General features: G+C 58.9%; 1 protein-coding gene across 2 annotated transcripts in view; it reads right to left on the bottom strand.

Annotated features, from left to right (window-relative positions):
• TBC1D22A (TBC1 domain family member 22A) overlaps positions 1-21,699 on the bottom strand; it is a 326,492-nt gene that overhangs the window by 297,018 nt on the left and 7,775 nt on the right. For both annotated transcript variants that reach the window (XM_043562939.1, XM_043562938.1), the window contains exons 2-4: positions 7,417-7,473; positions 6,335-6,636; positions 635-811 (exon numbers count right to left, since the gene is read on the bottom strand). In XM_043562939.1, coding sequence (XP_043418874.1) covers positions 635-811; positions 6,335-6,636; positions 7,417-7,473 — 536 coding nt within the window. The remainder of the gene's footprint in view (positions 1-634; positions 812-6,334; positions 6,637-7,416; positions 7,474-21,699) is intronic.

Raw genomic sequence — 21,699 nt, 5'->3', positions numbered from 1 at the left:
AGACGCCCCCCGCGGAGGGACACTCTACAGAGCCGAGACGTACAAAGGAAAGCTCGCAGGCGGCAGGCAAGTGAACTCCAGCAGAGAGGTTTCAAGGCAAGTGCGTGCCTCAGAGCCCGTGCAGCTCCCATGGCCCCCACGCGGCTCCCATGGCCCCCGGGAACCAGGCTGGGACTGCACTGTCCCCTGCTGGCCTGCCCCCCAAGCCCTGCCTTGGCTCCTCCTCCCCTCCCCCCCCCCCCCCCCCGCAAGCACTCACGGCCTATCACACACCACACCGACCCTGAGCCCCCAGAGGAAGGTGCGAAGTCAGCAGCAGTCACGACACCGGTCACCAGCCCTGCGCCCCATGAACCCTATGAAGAGCGGGGACGTCAATCTGGCTGGTCCTGCGGAGCAAACGAGAGCGGCTCCAAAAGCCGAAGGAGCTCCACAGGGGCACAAAGGAGAAAGGACAGAAAATCCCAGATCAACCGCGCTGGGAGCAAGTTACCGAAACGCGTCTAAAGTAAAGCACAAGGACAAACGACTCTCCTCCTCGGGACTCGCTGGCAGGGCAACACAAACAGACGCCCTCACGAGGTAACCCCAGAACGCGGCACAGCCACGCGCCCTCCACCAGCGGCGGACTTACCGAGGTCCGTGTTGGGACCGGCCAGAAGTTGCTTGAACTTGTCGAGCCGGGAGGCCTCTCTTTCACTTAACGCTGAGCTGCTGAGGGTGCTGGGGTCTGACGTCCCGCCAAGTGCAACGGTCACTGAGTGCGGCAGAGACTGGGACCTCTGCAAAGGGGCGGTGTCACTGGCACTTTCTGCAGAGATAGAGAGAGAGAGAGAGAGAGTGCGTGCGCGCGGGGGGTAAGGACGGCCTCCCGGACGCCCCAGCGGCCATTCCCCATGAAGAAGGCCCCACCTGTGCCACATTCCCTCGGTGAGCGCCACTGTGTCACTGCTGTCCCTTCCTCCCGTCACCGGGCAGTGCAGACCCGGGTTTCTTGGGCAATGAAATGAAACTAGAGGACACCCACGAAGCCCGGCCACCTCACCGGTAACACAGACATGCCCCACGCAAAGGCAAAATGGTGATGCCCAGAAAACCCGCCTCAGGGCAGACCGACGGTCAGGGTCCTCCAAAGCAGGCCTGCCAGGCATACCAGGCGACACCGCCCGAGGACCTGTTGACACCGAGCAAGGATGAGGGTCCCCCGGGCCTGAGCACGGAAGGAAACCACCGAGTCACACGTGGAGGGGAACAAGGCCCACAAAGGCACTGAGGATTCCCGGATCTCCCCACGCCCCATGGGGGAGGTGGGGCAGGGACCCTCACCGAGAGAAAGCTCAGGAAGCAAGAGCCCACCGCACGTAGGAGAGGGGCAGCGGCTGTGGGCCTGCCCGGCCCTCACCCAGAGGACCTACCACCACACGCGAAGGCCCAGCGACCCCGCGACTGGACGCACAGGACCGAGGTGAAACAGTGCACGAAACCCAGCAAGCCAAGACCGGGAACAGCCACAGGAGAGAGCCCAAGGCCCAACAGGCCACTCACAAAGAGCCACCGGGACCAACAGGGGCCCACGAGCAAATGGCAGTGACGGGCGCACACCCCCAGGTCGAAATACCATCGAGGGTTCACATCTTCCAAAAATGAGATTTAAAGCAGAGGGATAAATAAGCTCCAGGAAATGAAACGGGGCCAGGGACAGACATGTGAAGCGTGCGTGCTGGCTGTTGGCAGCGGCTGGAGGACCCCCACCGTCCCTCCCGTCGGCAGAGCGGACCCGTCACCCTAAAAACCCAGATGGGGAAGGCTTCACACAGAAACCCTCAGGCCACGGGGCAGCAAGGAGGCCCACGGCCTCTGGGCAGAGTCCGGCCCAGTCAGGCTTCCAGAAAAGCCTACAGAAGTGGGTGTCGTGGTGAGAGCACCTCCCGGCCCCTCCTCAGGGCTGACCCCTCACCTGCAGGAAACGTCCCGCTGGCCCACCTCGGGGAGGGCTCTGCAGGGGGAGGGAACGGGGAGGGTAGTGGCGGGATGTTCAGACCCCCCCCCCCCCCCCCCGCAACACCACCACCCTCAGAATCTATCACCGAGCCACGTGTCATGATTCTTTAGGGAAAACAACGGGCAGAAAGAACAGTCCCCCTTCTATCGCAGAACTAAGCGTGCTGATCTCACTCCTCTGCGACCGGACAGGATCAGTGCGATTTATGAGGACACGTGACGAGGGCCACCTGGGTGGCTCGGTCGGTTAAGTGTCCGGTTCTTGATTCCGGCTCAGGTCACGATCTCACGGTTCTTCAGTTCAAGCCCCACATTGAGGATACGTGAGGACCACTGACTCCTGCACGGAGCACACATCTGGTCACTCTACGATGGGGCAGGTGGGGTCTGGAAGGCACAGCGACAGCAGGTCCCCCCAGGAAGCCGGAAGGCCGACAGCCAGGTCTCCCTGCTACTGTGAGTGGAAATCACGTCAGCCTCCCCCCTCCGGGGCCCCTCAGAGTGGGTCTAACCTTCACCAGTCAGTGCCCACCCACTACCCGCTCGCAGCTCAGTCACGGTCAGCGACCGACACAGACCTCACCTGGCCGTGCCCCTTCCCGGCAGATGCGCACCTTGCCACGAAGCCAGCGGCAGCCTAAATCAAGCAAGCGCACCTGACTGCAGGTCTAGATCTCTCAGGTGTTTGCTCAGGAAGGCAGCACGGTCTAGAGGTAAAGAACGGGCACCGGGAAGGCCAGCCTGAGAGCGCCACGCGGCACAGCGCTGGATTTTCAGGCCGCCGTCTCTCAGGGGCAGACACTGAGCAGGTGACGTGCGCGCCCCACAGTGACGCGCCGTAAAGGCACAGGCGCCCGACACGAACGCTGGCCGTGGCAAGGACAAGCAGCGCTCCAAGCAGACCGTGCCCTGTGGAATGCAGCGTCCCGGGCTTTCCCAATGGCACGGCACCGCGCCACGCGCACTCTCGTCACGCGGAATTCACAGGTCCCTCACCTGAACAGCGGCCGCGTGGCCCATGCAGGGACGAGGGTGGGGCGGGGTGTGGAGGCAGGGACAGCACGTGGTCACCAGGCCCCGAGGACAGCCCCGGTGCCTCAGCAACATTCATGGAATGACGCGGTACAGCAAGGGGAAGCAGAGGGAGTGGGACGTGGTCCCTGCCCTCTGGGGAACCCGCAAAGCATGCAGATGAAGCGCGAAGACGGACGTGACCCCACAGGGAAGCCAGCCGAGCCGGCACCTCCCCGCCCGAGCCCGGAGCCTCACCCTCCCGGAAACCCTACGGATCTCACCTCCTCTCTGAAACCTTCCATGACACGCCCTCCCCAACAAGACAAACCTGGGACTTCTACACCCGGGGGCTTCTGGGTCCCATCCACCGCTCTGAGGCCCCGTCCCGCTCGCGGGGGTGAAAGACTCACCTCCGTGTGTCTCCCCACTAGACTCCCACCAGGTGCCAGTCGACACCTCCGCGCCGGGCCCGGTCGAGCAGGAAAGAGCACTGACGTGTCCATCTTGGCACGGACACAGAGTGAGCCATCCCGACGACAAACGGGCCGCCAAGGGGACTGAACACGGGCCCGTGGGTTCTGCCCACCACTGCCAGCCCCCCGGGGGGGTCAGCTCCCTAAGGGGCCACCTCGGCACTGCGCATGGGTGGGGGGGACTGGGGGGGGGCAGCCAGCCCTGGTCTCCGCCCACTCCACGCCAGGAGCAGCCACTCCCTGCCCCAGATGCCACAACCAGCAAAGTCCCCTGGGGCTGGACTCGCCAATGGACAGGCCCCGCCCTAGGCAGTGAGGCCGGCGGCTGGCGGCAGGCCCTGGAGTCAGACGCCGGGGGTCTGAGCCCTGTGCCACACCACGCAGACCGCCACTCCGGGCAAGCCGTGTGACTTCTCCGTGCCTCCCCCGTAAACTCGCTCCTAGAGCACCTGCAGAGTCTGCCGGGGTCCGCCCATGATGAGGGCCCGCCACAGGCCTTGCCACATGGCCATGGCGGACAGTCCACGAATGCCGGCTGCTATCGTGACACGGAGGTGCTCACCCAGAGCAGACAAAGGAAAGACGTTGCACTCCCAGGCAGGGGGAGGCAGGGGGAGGCAGGGGGAGGCAGGGGGCAGTTGCAGTTATCGGCCCCCTCCCCCAGCACGAGCCACCAGGAGCACCCTCCACCTGGCTTTTACAGGAGGCAGCCACACCAAGGCCCCCCACCCTGGCTGGACCCAACCGTGCACGTGGCCACAGGCTGAATGCCCTGCCCCCCGAAGTTCGTACGTTGAAGTCCTGCCCCCCGACGGGATGGTGTTAGGAAGAAGGGCCTCTGGGAGGTGATCGGGTTTAGAGGAGGTCAGGAGGCTGGGGTTCTCACGGTGGCAGTAGCGCTCTCGTAAGAGTCACGAGACAGTGGGTCTCCCCTCTGGTCCCCCCCACGTGGGAATACCGCCGTCCGCACCCAAAGAGGGCCTTCGCCAGGATCCAACTCTGTTCATACTCCATCTGGTCTATGGGATTCTCGCTACAGCCACCCCACTGACCAACACCGGCCCCACATCTCTGGGGTGCTGAGGCCCCCTCCAGCAACTGCTCGGACGGCGGGTATTACAGAGGCTCTACCCAGGCCCCTGAGACGTAAGAAGATGCCTCAATGGCTCTCATCAGCACAGCAAAGGGCAGAGGAGCACGGGGTGCCTGCCAACAGGAAGAGGTGCGTAGGCTGAGGGTGCGCAGGGGGACGGTCAGAAGGCAGGGGGCAGTCAGTGCAGGGGGTGGTCAGCACGTAGGAGGCAGTCAGTGCAGGAGGCGGTCAGTGCAGGGGGTGGTCAGTGTAGGGACAGTTAGTGCAGGGGCGGTTAGTGCAGGGGCGGTTAGTGTGGGGGGCGGTCAGCACGCAGGGGAGGTCAGTGCAGGGGGCAGTCAGTGCAGAGGGTGGTCAGCACGTAGGGGGCAGTCAGTGCAGGGGGTAGTCAATGCAAGAGGTGGTCAGTGCGGGGGCGGTCAGTGCAGAGGCGGTCAGTGCAGGGGGGGTTCGTGGGGGGGCAGTCAGCGCAGGGGGTGGTCAGCATGTAGGGGGCGGTCAGTGCGCACGGGGGGGTGGTGCGCATGGGGGGGTGGTGTGCATGCAGGAGCCGGTCAATGCACGCAGGCTGAGGGTGCACAGGGACGGTCCATCGGTCACAGGGAGTCCCAACCCACTTGTGGAACCCCTACCCGGACTTTCATGTTCAGGCTCAAATACTTTGAAGTTCACTCTATTTTAGAAAAAAATAGTTTAGATTCCAATATGCAAACTGCTCACCACACTCTCACCTAAGGAGACTTGTGGCATCTCAAAAGTTAATCAACCTGTGGGAAGGGTTTCTGAAGACAGGCCAGGTACGGACACCAGCTCCGGGTGTGCCGGAAGGGAAACCTGAGGCCGCCCTCACCAGCATACGGGGACAAGCCTGGGAGGGGGAGCCAGCGAGGGTGTGGTCGCACTGGCCCCTCTGCTGCAGGTGCCCACGCCTCCCTCCTTCACCTTCTCAGAAAGGCGCCCCGAGGCCTCACCTGTGATTCCGCCCCAGGGTCCTGCCTGCTCTCATGACCGTGCCCCGCCTCTATTTTGACCTTTGGCTCTTGTCACCTCCCCGCACACTCCGTGCCTCCTTGCCGATCATGCGTAGGTCGGTGTCCGTCCCCCCGCCCCCGCCAGAACACGCTCCAGGGCAAGGACTCCCCTGGGGGCCCCCAAGCCCTGAGAGCGGTGCCTGACCCATCCCAGAAGCTCGTCAAATACCTGCTGTCTTACATCACAGGCCCCCGAAAACAAAAAGAACCACAGTAACAACAGCAATCTCGAGAAAGGCCACGGAGAGCCAGGCACAGGGTACCAGACACACGCTGATCCCATCCTTCAGTTTATAACCTGAACTCACCACTCCAAACCCCGGACCCCGCCCCAGCCCCACCCCCATGTGTACCTGACCCGGGGCAGGGGATGGCTGGAAGCTGCCGATAGAGGTGCAGGCTCTGAACGTGCAAGCAGCCTGGCCCCTCGGCTGGAAATGTCACCCCCGGAACAACCGGGGTGCACTTAGGAGGGAGACGGGGTCCCCCGGGGCCTTGCACTAGCCATGTCTCCCACGACCAGCCACAAAAGCCACAAAAGCTGGCCCCCGCACTTGGAGGAGAGAAGCGCTCAGCTGGGAGGGCAAAGAAAAGTCCACCGCAGGCACTCAGGCAGCTCCCGCCACACCCAGAACGGAACCCGCCTAATCTCCCACAGGGAGAGGACTCCGGCCCCTTCTCTCTCAGAAACGCACCCCGTCTGCTCGGTGCCCCCATCCCACCTGCAGGACAGGACGTGTGGCTCTCGCTGACGGACTTCACCAGCCGGAGGTCACCGCTCGGCACCGCGGGAGGCTCGGGCGGCCTGCGGCGCTCCTGCCGCTGGCTGTGGTTGCGCAGGACGCGGTTGGCCGTCTCCATGACCACCTCGGTGTTCAGGCTCTCGGCCGCCATGGCCAGGAGCTCATCGTCGTCTTCACTGGCGTCCCAGGCGTCGCTGGTGTTGCTCTCAAACTCCTGGAAGGTGCTGGTCCTCCTGGCCTTCACCGGTGTGGTGGGCACCTTGGGCGTGGCCTTGAGCAGGCTGCGAAGTAAAGGCAGGTCTTTGCTTGTCCTCCCGGAGGCCCGAGAGGATCCCCCCCAGATCCTGTCAGGAAGGAGCTCCCCGGTGGGACAGCGCACACATGAGGGTTCCACTTCAGCTGAGCTGAGGGTAAAGCCAAGGGTAAAAGCAAACACGATCCAAAGAAGCATCCAGAAGAAGACTCGTAAGGATTTAGCGGCAGGAAGGAGAGGCTTTCGAGGGCCAGTCACGCTGAGCAGCCTCAGCCCTCGTACGGAACCGATTTGGGAGCAAACGCAGCAATGCACAGTAAGGACACTCAGACCTGCTCCCCAAACCTCCCGCTGGCCAGTGCCTGCAAACCTCCCAGGGGGGCTGTCCACAGAACACAGGCCTCTGGTACGCGGACCTGGAGAGAGCACAGCTTCCACAAGGTCCTTAAACAAGGACAGCGCGGTCCTGCGGGGCCACAATGCCTCTCGCGTGCCTCTGGGGCAGAGCCCAGACCCAGGGGCACAGCAGGCCCCGGGTGACCGCGCAGAGTGCGGCCAAGGGCGAGGAAGTAAACCCACCGCCGTGAGCCAGGCCCTCCCCCACCAGCTCAGGGGGTGCCAGCCCCAGGCTCTCCCGCACAGGCTCCCCCACCTCGGGCCAGGCTTCCAAGTCTGCCTTCCTCCAGAGGACGGGCCGTGCGAGGCCTCGACACGTGTCTGCGGAAGGGAAGACCGCTCGCCTCCCCCTCAGGAATCCCAGGGAGCCCAAGAGCGTGCCTAAAGCAGCCTGAGTCCAGGCCTCACTTACGTGCCATGTAACAGTGGGTCGAAGGGGGGGTGCTGGGCGCCATACACATGCTGGATGCTGTTTAAAAAAGAGAAGGGAGACCGATCAGCTTCTCTTCCGCTTCCCCAGGAGCCCACCACTGACTCAGGAAAAGGACCAGTTCCCAGCAACCCACATACGAGCCTGAGGGCAGCAACTCTCCATCAGCTGCCACGGGTCCCAAGGGCCCGTCCGGGAGGGATGAATGGTGCCACACAAGCCCACACGCACAAACAACGGGGCATTCAGCCGCCCTGCAAATGGGCCTCGGCCCGGGGCCCCAGGCAGCACCGGTGACGAGGCCACGGAGGGCTGGGGGCTACTCCCAAAGCTCCGGCAGCCTCTGCTCTCCGGCCGGGTGCCACCGGCAGGACTTAGCCCTGATGACCGAATGCCCATCTGGAAATTCTCACCTGGTACCACTCTGTCTGAAGACAAAACGCAGAATTACAAAGAGAAGATAAACGTAGTTTTTTAGGGGCGCCTGGGAGGCTCAGTTGGTTGAGCGTCCGACTTCAGCCCAGGTCACGATCTCACGGTCTGTGAGTTCGAGCCCCACATCGGGCTCTGTGCTGACAGCTCAAAGCCTGGACCTGCTTCAGATTCTGTGTCTCGCCCTCTCTCTGTCCCTCCCCTGCTCACGCTCTGTCTCTTTCTTTCAAAAACAAACATTAAAAAAAATGTTTTTAATTAAAAAACATAGTCTTTTAAAGACAAAATAGTCTTATTGCAAAACTCCTCGGCTCATCAGAATAAACTTGGAAAATGGCAGGCGAGCAGGGTGGTCAGCCGAGCAGCCCGACCCACACCCCCCCCCCTCCTGGGCTGGGGGGGCTTCCAGCCAGGAAGGCCAGACGACCCAGCTCAGGTGAGTCAGAGGTAGCACAGCCCCTCCTGGTTTCACAGCGCACGCCCCTGGCCCGCAGCTGTTCCCTCTCTTCCCGGCTGGAGCTCAGGCGGGAGGCCTCGAGGTTCCTCGGCCTTCGTGCCACGGCGAGAAACAGCCTCGAGATGCGGGACCAGCCCGGAACGCGGCCGAACAGGGAGATGAGAGAGCGCAGTCCACCCGTCCGCCCCCCTCGGGCTCCCACTTGCATGAAGTTGCAAGTCCCACTTGCATGAGGTTTCCCAGCCGCTAGCAGGGAAACCTCCTGTCATCGTCCGCCCACAAGAGACAACCACAGTAACACTGACACAGCAGCCGGTCGGCGGTGCGCGCACACGAAAACAAAGGCAGACGCCGGGGCGTTTCACGCACAGAAGAACGTTTTCATTTTTAAAGACAGAATGCAACCCTACCTTTTTCACTGAGCAACATGCCATGACCCTTCCCCGTATCGTTACCTTTCAATTTACGTAAATGCATTTATTGACCTTATATTTATTGACCTTACATATGACCTTATATTGACCTTTGATACGTGCAAAAACATACACGCTCCGTATCAGATTCAAAAACATGATGAGAGGGGCACCTGGGTGGCGCAGTCGGTTAAGCGTCCGACTTCAGCCAGGTCACGATCTCGCGGTCCGTGAGTTCGAGCCCCGCGTCGGGCTCTGGGCGGATGGCTCAGAGCCTGGAGCCTGTTTCCAATTCTGTGTCTCCCTCTCTCTCTGCCCCTCCCCCGTTCATGCTCTGTCTCTCTCTGTCCCAAAAATAAATAAACGTTGAAAAAAAAAAATTAAAAAAAAAAAAAAAAAAAACATGATGAGAAGGGCACAAATTTCTCTGCCACTCCTTGTAAACCTGTAATTACTTCCAACGTTTGAAAGGTTTTGAAAGTGGTAACAGCAGAATGGGCACCAGGTGACCCACGCCCCCTCCACCTCCCTGGACAGCATCACCTTTAACCTCGCTGTCCCACCACGTAACTGCGTCGTAACCGAAGCGCTGCCCACTGTGACGCGTACTGTCCACACGGCAGCCGGGGGCACAACCAAATCACTGCTGATTTTATGGGAGAAAAGTGCTCCCAACGCTGCCTGTGTGTCCCCTCAGTCATTCGGAAGGTTAAACAATTTTGAAACACTTTTGTTCGACTGTGCTACTCCATTCAGTAAACCGCCTACTCGGGCCCTTCGTCCGTCGTTCTAAGGGGGTGTTCACCCTCTTCTTACTGCACCCTAAAAACCTTTTTGGAAACAGAGGATTTCTTGTCATTCAGGCAGTGTGGCTGGCAGAACAGTGGCCCCTAAAGACATCGTAATCCCAGAACCTGTGAATGTGTCCCCTCACACGGCACAGGGGGCTCTGCACACGCAATCAAACACATAAATGTTGGGTGGAGCCTGGGCGAGGCAGGAGGGCCCGATCTGATCACGAGTCCTTAAAAGCCTTCCCGCCCTCTGAGAGGGAGTGAGGCCATGAAGAATGCTCAGGTCAAGGCTACACTGCTGGCTGTGAAGATGGAGAAAGGGGGCCACGAGCCAAGGCTCGTGGGAAGCCTCTAGAAGCTGGAGAGAGTAAGGAAACGCCTTCTCCCTGGAACCTCCAGAAAGCCCTGCCAACACCTTCCTTTTATCCCACCAACCCCAGGTCAGACTTCTGACCTCCAGAACCGTAAGATAATTCATGGGTATTATAAGCCAGTGGGTTTGTGGTAGTCTGTCACAGCAGCAAGAGAAAGCCAGAACGTAGAACAGAATGGTGACAGACAAGGTGACAAATCCGTCTGCCTGGTTTGTGGAAGCTCAAAGGTCTATGTTGGTAAGTCAACCTCACTTTCATGCTTTACCCAGGGCTCTGCTCTGACGACTATACCCCAAAAGGCCCACCCCAGGGGCACGGGGGGCTCAGGTGGTTGAGAGGCTGACTCTTGATTTCAGCTCGGGTCATGATCCCAGGGTCGTGGGATCGAGCCCCGGTGTTGGGCTCCATGACGAGTGTGGAGCCTGCTTGGGATTCTCAATCTCTTTCTCTCTCTCTCTCTCTCTCCCCCTCAGCCCCCGACCTCTTTTCCTCGCTCACACACTCTAAGATTAAAAACAAAGGCCCACCCCCACTGTCTCAGCCCATTCCAACCCTAACAAATACACCACACATGGGGCAGCAGCTTATAAGCAAAGGCATTTATTCCTCACGGTTCTGGAGGCCGGAAGTCCAAGATCAAAGCACTTCTGGGCTGCAGAAGGTGCCACCTCACCGTGTCCTCACCCGGCAGGCGGCTGGCCACGCGGGCACAGGCGAAGGGGCAGGGGACGGGGCAGGGGAGGTCCCTGGGGTGTCTTTTATAAAGGCCCTAATCCCACCACGGTGGGCGGGGGACACCTGCACCCTCAGGACCTCCTCACCCCCCAAAGGCCCCGCCTCCTAACACCCTCACTCTGGGGGTCAGGGCTTCCCACGGGTTTAGGAATTAGGAAGCACAGGAACGTTCAGCCACCAGACCTACCGAGCCGGCTAAGTATTCCACCGTATCCTCATTCCACATTTCTGTGGTTTCATTTCTTACCCTTAAGTTTTCAGCCACCTAGAATTTCTTTTATTTTGCTACGTACTGTGTAAGAAAACTTTTTTAAAAAAATAATCAACTGTTCTGATGCAATTTGTCAAAAACCTATCCTTTTTTTCACCACTGGTTTGAGGACACCATCTTCAAAATGCGGCATTTATACGGGGTCATTTTTCCAGCCGTCCATCCGTTCCTCCACTCCTGTGCCTGTGGCACAGCACTTCAATTACATAAAATATTCCCTTTTCAAAGGGGCGCCTAGGGGGCTCAGTCGGTGGGGCGTCCGACTTGGGCTCAGGTCACCATCTCACAGTCTGTGAGTTCGAGCCCACATCGGGCCCTGCGCTGACGGCTCGGAGCCTGGAGCCTGCTTCGGATTCTGTGTCTCCCTCTCTCTCTGCCCCTCTCCTGCTTGTGCTGTCTCTCCGTCTCTCTCTCAAAAATAAATAAACACTGAAAACAATTTTTTTTATCGTTCCCTTTTATATCCTAAAATTTTTCGGCAGAATTTAATAAACATTCGAAAGCTACCACCTTGTGACGGGCATTACGGGGAGTCCTGGGCAGGCAAAGACAAGCACACAGCACTACAAACTCTTAAGAACCTTGAAGCTTACTTACAAAGATAAAAAAGTGAATTGGCATTCATAATGTTCTATGAGAACAAACACGTGGTGAACCGGAACATTGTTCGACGGAATAGTATTCGGTTACGAAATGAGTGCCGACGCTACAGGAAGAACGTTGAAAACACTACGCTAAGTGCCAGAAGCCAGTCGTATAAAACGCCTCTTACGTGACCCCAGTTATACGACACGTCTAGAATGGAAATCTATGGAGACAGAAGGCAGGTTAGTGGTTGCTTGGGGTGAGGGATGGGCAGTTGGGGTGACAGCCAAAGAGGACAGGGTTTCTTTTTGAGGCGATAAACACTCTGATATTGACAGTGGCGATGGTTACGGGAAGTCTCTGGATACACCGCAACACCACTGAATCTCACCCTTCAAATGAGTGAGGGTGTCCCATGTGAATTTTTTTTTAATTTTTTAAATGTTTATTTTTGACAGAGAGAGACAGAGGGAGGGGGAGAGAGAGAGAGAGAGAGAGAGTGCGTGCGCGCACATGAGTGGGGGAGGGGCAGAGAGAGAGAGAGAGAGAGGGAGACACAGAATCCGATTCAGTCTCCCGGTTCCGAGCTGTCAGCACAGAGCCCGACGTGGGGCTCAAACCCACGAACTGCGAGATCATGACCTGAGCCGAAGTCGGACACTTAACCGACTAAGCCACCCAGGCGCCCCTTTCCCATGTGAATTTAAACTGGTGAACGACATTATATGTGAATCTGAATAAACATATCATCTTTTTGAAAGGCAACACAGCTTCCAGCTGGTTCTCTCGGGTTCTCTCCCGGAACCCAGACACCATGCTCTGAAGAAGCCCAGACTTGCCACAGGGGGAGCCCACATGTAAGCACCAGAGCCAACGGCTTGAGGTGAGGTCCCAGCAGATGGCCAGCATCAACCGCGACACACATGAGTGACCAGCCTTCTTCTGATTTCCCTCCCAGCCGCTGGACCTTCCCGGTGACACCCGAGACACCATGGAACAGAGACAAGCCATCCCCACTGTGACTGGGCTGAATGAACTCCTGACCCTGATCCCTGACAGAACCCGTGGGCTCCTTTTCAAGGAAACCTATCAGCCTGACTGGATTAAACACAACCTCTCTGTCACGGTCATGGTCCCTTTCCTGAAATATCCTGGAGGCCTCCCTGACCTTGGTACAAAGTCTCCAATTTTGGGGCTCCTGGGTGGCTCAGGCTGGTAAGCGTCCAACTCTTGATCTCGGCTCAGGTCACGATCTCACAGTTCATGAGATCAAACCCCACACCAGCATGGAGCCTGCTTGGGATTCTCTCTCCCCCCTACTCTGCCCCTCCGGTGCATACTCACTTGCCCTCTCTCTCAAAAATAAATAAACAAGAAAGAAAGAAAGAAAAGAAAGAAAGAAAGAAAGAAAGAAAGAAAGAAAGAAAGAAAGAAAGAAAGAAAGAAAGAAAGAAGAAAGTCAGTCTCCAGTAAGAAAGAAAGAAAGAAAGAGAAAAGAAAATGAAAGAAAGAAAGAAATGAGAAAAGAGAAAGAAAGAAAAAAGAAAAAAGAAAAAAGAAAAGAAAAGGAAAGAAAGAAAGAAAGAAAGAAAGAAAGAAAGAAAGAAAGAAGAAAGTAAGTCAGTCTCCAGTCTTAGAATCAAAGGGCCTGGGTTCAAGTCCTAGGTCCAATAAGGACAAGCCGGCACAGTGCTAACCCAGTAACTGCTGAGCTCTAGCTCCCTCGTCCCAGACCTAAGAACATGTAAAAAAGAGGCCGGCCATGGATGACAGCGGCCTGAGTGCCACAGAGTGATCCACAGACCGCACCCACCAGTACCCTCAATCTACTTTGTTCCCCTGAACCACTCCCCATGTCTCAACACGCGCACACAGCTCACAGCCAGCAGGCAGTGGTCTCGGCCTACCGCGAGCACGTCGTTTCCACCAAGTCCTGCCCTTTACCGCACACCTCGGGCCCCTCCCCTCCCGGGACAGCGCACACACGTGAATTCTGCACGGGCACCCCACTCGTGCTTAGTGAGCAGAAAATGTTCCAACAAAGTTCAGGCTCAGATTAAAAGGCATCACTTTTTATCTTATTAAAATTGCATTTTTATCTGCTCTTGTGTAGCTAAAAAGAAAAACAGGCTTCGGCTAAAACCATTTTAAAAGAAAAAATAGCAGCTAACATACCCACCTCATTTCACATAATGAAATTGTTCTTTAAAAAATATGTTAACCAACAAACTTTTTAATAAACCGCACTGCTCTGAAACACTACAGTAATTCGCTGCTGTAGAGAGGACCCTAGAGATTCCTGAGGAAGGCAGGTCCACACGACAATGGCACTCCCAGGTACACACCGTGGGAAACCCTGGCCTAAGGACATGGGAGACAGATTCCACAACATCGGTGATACTACAAAGAAAAGAAAAATTTAAGAAAACCCTAGATGTCCATGATCAATTGAGTGACGAATAAGCAAACGGGAACATGTACACTTAACAGGAGTACCAGCCACAACAGACAGGAAGAACTACAAGCAGCGGGTTGGTAAGCTTCATAAACATACCACTGAAGAGTAACTTGAATAGAGACAGTATGACATCATTTACAGAACGTGGTTTTTTAATGTTTCTCTCTCTTTGAGAGAGACAGAGAGACAGAGCTCAAGCGGAAGAGGGGCAGAGGGGGCTCCAGGCTCCGAGCTGTCGGCACAGAGCCCGGCGCGGGGTCTCAACTCACAAACCACGAGATCGTGACCTGAGCTGGAGTCGGACGCTTACCCGACTGAGCCACCCAGGCGCCCCGTTTATACAAAGTTTTAAAACGGAAAATGAAACTCGTTTTGGATACGTGTACGAGTGGTCAAAACTCCTACTGCACGCAAGGAAAACAAACTCAGGATAGTGACAGTGGGTAGGGGTGAGTGGAGAGAGGAGCTGGGTCCAGGGACAGAATCCAGTGGCTTCAACTCTATACGTGTAACAGCTTATTCCTCACACTGGATGGCGGGCCTGGCGTGCTCCCCGCGAGGCTGCCAGGAGCTCCGTCTCTGCCACCCAGAGGGCCAGAAGGCGGAGCGCTCCTCAGGGACGCGTTCCTGGCCAGCCCCGGGCCCGCCCGGCCACCCCTGTTCTGGTTGCATGATGCACAGAAGCCTTTCAAAAGAAAACACCACAGCTTTAGTCGTCAGAGAAACGCAAACCGAAACCACAGTGGGAGACCGTGTCACCCCAGAAGGCTGGCAAAAATTAGGGAGGGGACACAAGCGTTGGCAAGAACGGGAAGGCTCTGAACCTCCCGCGCTGCCGAGAGGACACAGTGGGGCGGCCGCTCTGAGGACAGGCCCGGGGTCCTCCAAGGTCAGTTGCCGCGTGACCCTGTGTTTCCGCTCCGAGGAATGCAGCCCAGAGAAATGAAAACGTCCGCGGGCACAAAGGAAGTACTGTTTGTGACTGTCCTCCTGGTGGCAGCCAGAACGCAGAAGCACTCCAAATGCCCGTCAGCGGGCAAGCGCCGGGCTCACGCGGGGCCACCCCCACACGATGGGGCACCATCAAGTGACCAAAAGGCGTGTAGCGCGGACACACGCACACACTCCAACGTGGACGGGCCCCGAAAACGCGCTCCGTGAAGGAGGCCAGTCACAGAGGGCCGCACCTCACACGATTCCAAACGCAAGAAACGTCCAGAAGAAGCACATCTACAGAAACAAGTAGCCCATGGCTGCCAGGGGCTGGGGGGGGAGGGAGGGGGCGTCGCTGCTAGTGAGTGAGGGGCTCCCGCGCACGTGCAGCTCACACTCTCAAGTTCACGGCGGCGGTGGCCGTACTCCGTAAACAGACGAAAAACACCGCGTTGTGCACTTCAAGCGGGGGAAATACGGGACGTGCCGATGAGATCTCCGTGGAGATGCCACATGGAGGGAGGGGGGCAGGAGGGCAGGGAAGAACCAGAGGGGCCCTCCACCCGGACCGGATGTCCAGGAAGGTGGCTGTGCCGCAGGGGAGGCCTGATCCCGCACGGGCCCCCGGCCTACAGCGTCACCCACAGACCTCCGGACAGGCCCAAACAACACAGGCTCGCAAGGCTACCACCACAGAACCAAACGTTGCCACGGCTTCGGGGGAAAACGACACCACGCGTCACCCCCAGACTAAGACAGTGAGACTTAAGAAGGGTGGACCTGTGACCAGCAGACAACAGCAGGAGCCACAGCTGTATTTTCTGGGCGGATGGGCATGAATCCCGATGACCACACAACCCAGCGGCCAGGAAGGATGCTCAAATGGAAAAACAGAACGAACGTAGTGTCACGGAGTCCAACCCTGTGGCCTGACCGAGGCTCCCATCCAGGTGAGAGAGACGGCCCAGACACGGGTGGAGAGATGCCGGGGAGGGCGGCCCGAAGGGGACCCGCGCCCCAACAGCCCCCCAGTTCCCAACACAGCCTCCTGCATGAGGCACGGAAGCCACCGCCGGAAGCCACCAGGCAGGGGAAGGCAGGCGAGGAAGACGGGGTGAAGCCGAGGTTCGCCGCAGGCAGGAGCTGGCAGCGAGGGGCGCCTCTCGTCGGAGGCGGTCACAGGTGAGGGCAGGCTGGGGACACTGGTCAGAAGGGGGAGGCCCAGAGAAGAGACGGGGCCCCTGGCATCAGTGCAGGCTCCCCAGAACTCAGCCTCTCCGCCTTTACCACGCGGTTCAGGGAGGGTTTAACAAAAACCAGAACCGAGGGCGGTCCGGGGCCCGCTTGTGGACAGCCAGGTGCTCGGGCCCGGTCTTCACGTCGAGAGCACACTTCACTCGAGCCACTCAGCGAACACTGTCCGGCCCGACGCTGGTGCTAGAAAGATGCCAGGGAGCCGGTGACAGCCCGCGCCCGTTCCTGCCTCGATGGCAGACAATTGTAAGCACAGGTAAGAGGTAAACGAGCCCAGAGTCCCAGGGCAGAAGTCAGGGAGGAAGGAGGCATGCCGTGAGGCCTCCAGGTCTTGACAAAAGGGTGATTCTCCTGCGCCTCCTGGCAAACAGCTTTCTGGTTCAATGTGGACCCCTACACCAAGGCCTCGGCTGTGAAACAAAACAGACAGAACAGGGCCAGAACGGCATTTTCTCAATGAAAGGTTAAACAGCAGTGGGTGAGCGGCGCCTGCGTGGCTCAGTCGGTGAAGCATCGGACTTCGGCTCAGGTCATGATCTCGCAGTTCGTGAGTTCGAGTCCCGTGTCGGGCTCTGTCCTGTCGGCGGGGAGCCTGCTTGGGATTCTCTCTCTCCCTCTCTCTCTGCCCCTGCCCCGTTCATGCTCACTCTCTCTCTCTCTCTCTTGCGCGCTCTCTCTCTCTCAAAAATAAACAAACATTAAAAATATATTTTAAAAAATTTAAAAAGCAGTGGGTGAAAATGGCCCTGAGCCAGTGAAGCATGAGAGGAAAGAAATGTCCTAAGCGTCAGAAAGTGAACGACAAATCCTATGACCGCATTTAGGGCAAAATGCTTCCTGGGGCGCAGACGTGTAAAGTCAACAGGCAGGTCAGGCCGCCGGCTCCCCGCTCATGGCTCAGTGCCCCCACTGCGCTCACCAGCAGCTTTCTGAAATACGAACTAAATTAGCAACTGATTTACCATCAGACTCATCCTAACACACAGTGATGCTCCCCAGGTTTATAAAATATTCAGAAGAAGCAAGTTTTCCAAGGATATTAACTTTAGAGGGCTTCCGAGGAAAATGTAGGAAGCACCATTAACACAGCAGCAACAATGTCCCTCCGCCCCCGCAGCACAATCTGAAACCCTCCGTCCCGTGGAGGGAACGGCAGAACACGCGGCCCCACGGACCCAGACCAGAGCATCTCCTGTGCTGTCCCACCACCAACGACCGTGCCACCCCACTCCACTCTGTCCCCTGAGAAAGGGACAGAGACTTGTCTCCTGTCAAGCTCCCTGTGTCCCCCAAAACCCAGCAGGGACTTGGGCAATTACTGAGCCAATCAGCAAGCTGTTTTGTGGACGTCTCTTGAAACAGATCTTGGAAATGAGCATGTTTACAATAAAATTTTCCTTCACAAGAGAAAAGCAGTATGCGAACACATGGGTACAGAGAACAGGCTGGTGGCTGTCAGATATGCGGGGCCGGGGGGGGGGGCGGGGGAAAAGGGAGAAAGGTGGGCAGAAGGTTCCATCTCCTGGTGACAAGATCAGTAAGTCCTGGGGACATGCCGTGCAGCACGGGGACTATAGTTAATAACACTGTGTCGCATAATCGAAAGTTGCTAAGAGAGTAAATCTTTTTTTTTTAATGTGCAATGTATTGTCCAATTGGTTTCCATACAACACCCAGTGCTCATCCCAACAGGTGCCCTCCTCAGTGCCCATCACCCCCCTCCCCTCCCTCCCACCCCCCATCAACCCTCAGTTTATTCGCAGTTTTTAAGAGTCTGCCAAGAGAGTAAATCTTAAAAGCTCTCATCGCAAGAAAAACAATCTGTCGCCATGCGTGGTGACCAACGTTAAGGACAGACTGTGGTGATGGGTTCACAACACACACACACACCTGTGTCAAATCATTGTGTCGCACGCCCCGAGCCAATACCATCCTTCCACCGAAGCAAAAGCAGCGTGCGTTTATCAGAAATAGGAAGAAGGACAGAGAAGGCTCTGGGGTCAGCAGGACAGGGCAGTGTGGCAGCCCTCACTGAGCCCCATTTCCCCGCCCGTCCCCTCGCGGCTGCTCCCCTCAATCCCGCCCTCACCTGGCCTCCACCTTGCTCTCTCCACCCCCCACGCCACCGCACCCCCTTTCCTGCCAGCCTGTCCGGACTCCTCTGCGCGTCCCTGACCTCCGCTCCCCAGTCCTGCCTTCCTCCCACTGGACCGGAAACCATGCCCTCTCCCGACACTGCCTGCCCACCCGCAGGCGAAGGTTCTCAAACCGCTGCCTCTGGGCACCACCGCCCACCCGGCCACACACTCCCCACGTCGCATCAGCGGGTCCACCACAAAGCGCAGCTGTGCCCCGACGGCCACACCTCACACCCACTTCTCAGTGTCCAGCCCTGGACACCCAGCGCCAACCAGGCAGGAACGCGGACAAGCGCCCCTGCCTCCTGCAACCCCTCACGCCCTCCCTGGGACACCCGCCGTCCCAGGATGTCCCACCCTGGATCAGGGCTCCGTTTCTTCTCCAGACCAGGTCACCAACTCCTTCTGCGACTCACTCTCCACCAACGGCTATCCCAGGATCCGAGGGCCACCTCACCTCCTCCCTCAAGCAGGCCACCCGCATTCAGACTGTCTCCACATCCCCCTAGATCCTGAAACACTCTCCCCTCTGTCACTGTCCCGAGAGAGAGCTACAGCTGCCCCCAGCCAGCCTCGGCTCTGCCAGTCAGAGGTCCGCTTTGCTCCCCAGCTTAAAGTCTGCCAGGTCTTCCAGTTGCCCTCGGGGAACAACCGGAACCTTCTCTGCCCCCCTCCGGCCCCTCCCCACATGGCCACCCCCGGCTGGGGCCAGCGTACCCCCGTCACAGCGCTGGCCTCCAGCGCTCTCCGTCTGGTCGTCCGTCCCCGTCCGTCAGGTGCCCGCCGGGAGTGCTCTTGTCCGCCTTTCCCTCACCTGGGCCCTCATTCGGGCCCCCTCACTGCCAAGAAGGCTGGCCCCGGGCCGGGACTACAGAGTACCCGCACAACCTCGTAAGGGACTAAAGGAAGTGACGGTCCCTCAAGGTCCAGCTTGAGGCCACCCCCACCCTCCAGCAGCAGGTGCCTCCCGTGCCCACGCTGCTGCGGGAATCACACCGCACCCCACGGGCTCCGGGCTGGGGTCCGGCCCCCCCCGGCAAACGCCGGCCTCGCAGCCGCAGGGTCTGGTGGGCACACAGAAGGCATCCCCAAACCGCCTGCGACATTTCGTGCTTCTTCATCGCACAAATGCCCGAACGATGAGGCATTGCAAATCTGACCAAGTCGCTAGGTTCCACAGAGGAGGGCACATTCCCTCGGCACGGACACCAGCAGGCAGCGCCCGCTGACCCGCTCGCGCACCCCCCGGGCCCGACCGACCCTGTCACGGCCACCGAACGTCAGGGCGGTTCACAGAGTCACATTTGGCTGAGACCTAAAACGCCACGACGGCTCTAGTGACTGGTTTGGGGACCGAAAACTAATCCGAGAGAGGGCATAATTCTAAAAAGCAAACAACACGCAGCACACAGCCACCGAGACGTCACCGGCCGCTCCACGCCACGGCAGCCAGGGTGAAGAGTGACGGGCGGCTGCGGTCCACGGAGGCAGCCTATTCTCCGAACAGGGGAGGTGGCGCCAGGCCCCCACCCCAGCAGCACCAGGGACGGCCCCGCTGACGGGCGGCCTCCCCACCTGCCAACAGGCTCACGAGAAAACGAGAGAAGCGGGCGCACCGGCACCCTCGACTCTGCGTCCTGCCTCCGAGGCCCACAGTGGCGCCCAGGGACCCGTCCCCTTTCCAAGACCCCGTCCTCCGCCCTGCCTCTCCATGCACGTCACGCCCGATGCCCTCTGACGATCCCAGTCCCCCTGGCCGAGGAGCCCGTGCGGAAGGCAGGAACTAAACGCCGCCCATCTCCTCCGGGCATCAGCCTTAGAGACAGCGAGCCGTATTCTGTATTTTGGTTCAGCACAAACGTTCACTGAAAGAAAGGCCATTTCAAAACCGCAGCGGGCGTAGGCAGGAACAAGGGAGAGCCGCCACGCGGCACACTGAAGAACTGTGTCCAGACGGTCCGGCCCCAGCAGACGGCGGCCAGGCTAGCGGGGGCGGCAGGCGCACCCCAGGGCCAGGACGCACCCAGGACGCGCAAGAACAGCCTGGGAGGCACCCTGGGGAACAAGGCTGATGCGGTCGGGAGCCCAGAAACGTCTGGAGCCGTGAAAGCAGAAAGGGCTCTGCCCTGAACGACACGCCCAGAGCCACGGGCCTGGGACAGACCCACCCTCAGCACCGCCGTCCACGCGGAGAGGCCAACGCGGGCAGGGCTGGCTCGGTGCCTGGCGTGCGCGCTCCCCAGCCGTGCAGGCGCCACACCTGCAGGAAGACAGCATGCCGTTCGGACCAGCTGGGTTCGCTGACAGCCCTCAGCACGCACCCCGGAGTTTCCACGCTAACCCCCGGAGAAGAGGGAACGGCGTGTCAGAACAGGGGAACAGAAAGACCGGGGCACTCAGAATGAAAGTCCCACAAATGGGAAGAACCCAGGCTGCCCCGTTCCCTCCGGGCCTCCTGACCCCGCCACATCTCGTCTGCTGTCCCCTCCCGCAGAGCCCCGAGCCGTGTGAGTCCCAGCGCGGGCACCAGGTCCCCAGAGAGCCGGGGAGGGCAGGGCCCGGAGGCGGCAGTGGCGGTCAGCTCCCGGTCCGTAATCCCCCGGCTGCGGAGGCCCGAAGGCGGGCTGTGTCGTCAGGGGCCGGGCACCAAGCGCCACGGTCACGACGAGGCCCACGCCACCCATCCGGGGTGCAGCACGAAACCCTGCCCCGGGACATCCGTCCACGCTCCCGGGGCCGGGCGCGGGGCCTCCCCCCCACCCGCAGGTCTGCAGGGTCCCGTGTGCGGCCCAGCCCCGAGCGGGACCCACGCTGTGCCCCGAAGGGCCTGCAGGGCCAGACTGACGCCGTGCGTGTCTGAGGAGCGGTCACTGGACAGGGCTGCCGGAGAGGACGGGGCAGGGGGGCCGGGTCACGGCACCACCGCCCTCATCTGCACCACACGCAGGGCAGGGCCACACCGGGGCAGTCTGGGGGACTGCCTGACCAGAGAGATGGGCTCCCGGGGCCCTTCTCCCCATTCCCACCCGTGACCTCCAACCACGCCTTCACGGCACTCGGGGAATGGGAGACTTCCCTCTGTTCTCATTTTTTGTTTTTAACTTTTAATCAAAATCATCAGGGATTTGTTTATTTTTTAAGCATTTCTGGCCTCACTTAAAATTAACCCATAAGAGTCTAGATTCACTGCAGTAGACAAATATGTATTCACATCAAATTTATTTTTCAAAACATTTCCAGACAAACTAACACGACAGAGGACTGCTAAGACACAAGCAAAACGAACCGGGTACACAGCAAAAACCCACCCACTTGTGCGCAGGACTCTGCACCGGAAGAGACCAGAGAGACCCACGCCCACGGGACAGAATCCCCACCGGGGCGGACTGCCCTGCTCCTTGCAACAGAAAAAGAGGAATAG

Source organism: Prionailurus bengalensis, chromosome B4 (assembly GCF_016509475.1).
Source record: "Prionailurus bengalensis isolate Pbe53 chromosome B4, Fcat_Pben_1.1_paternal_pri, whole genome shotgun sequence".
NCBI classification, from domain to species: Eukaryota; Metazoa; Chordata; class Mammalia; order Carnivora; family Felidae; genus Prionailurus; species Prionailurus bengalensis.
This window is presented reverse-complemented; position numbering and strand designations above follow the sequence as displayed.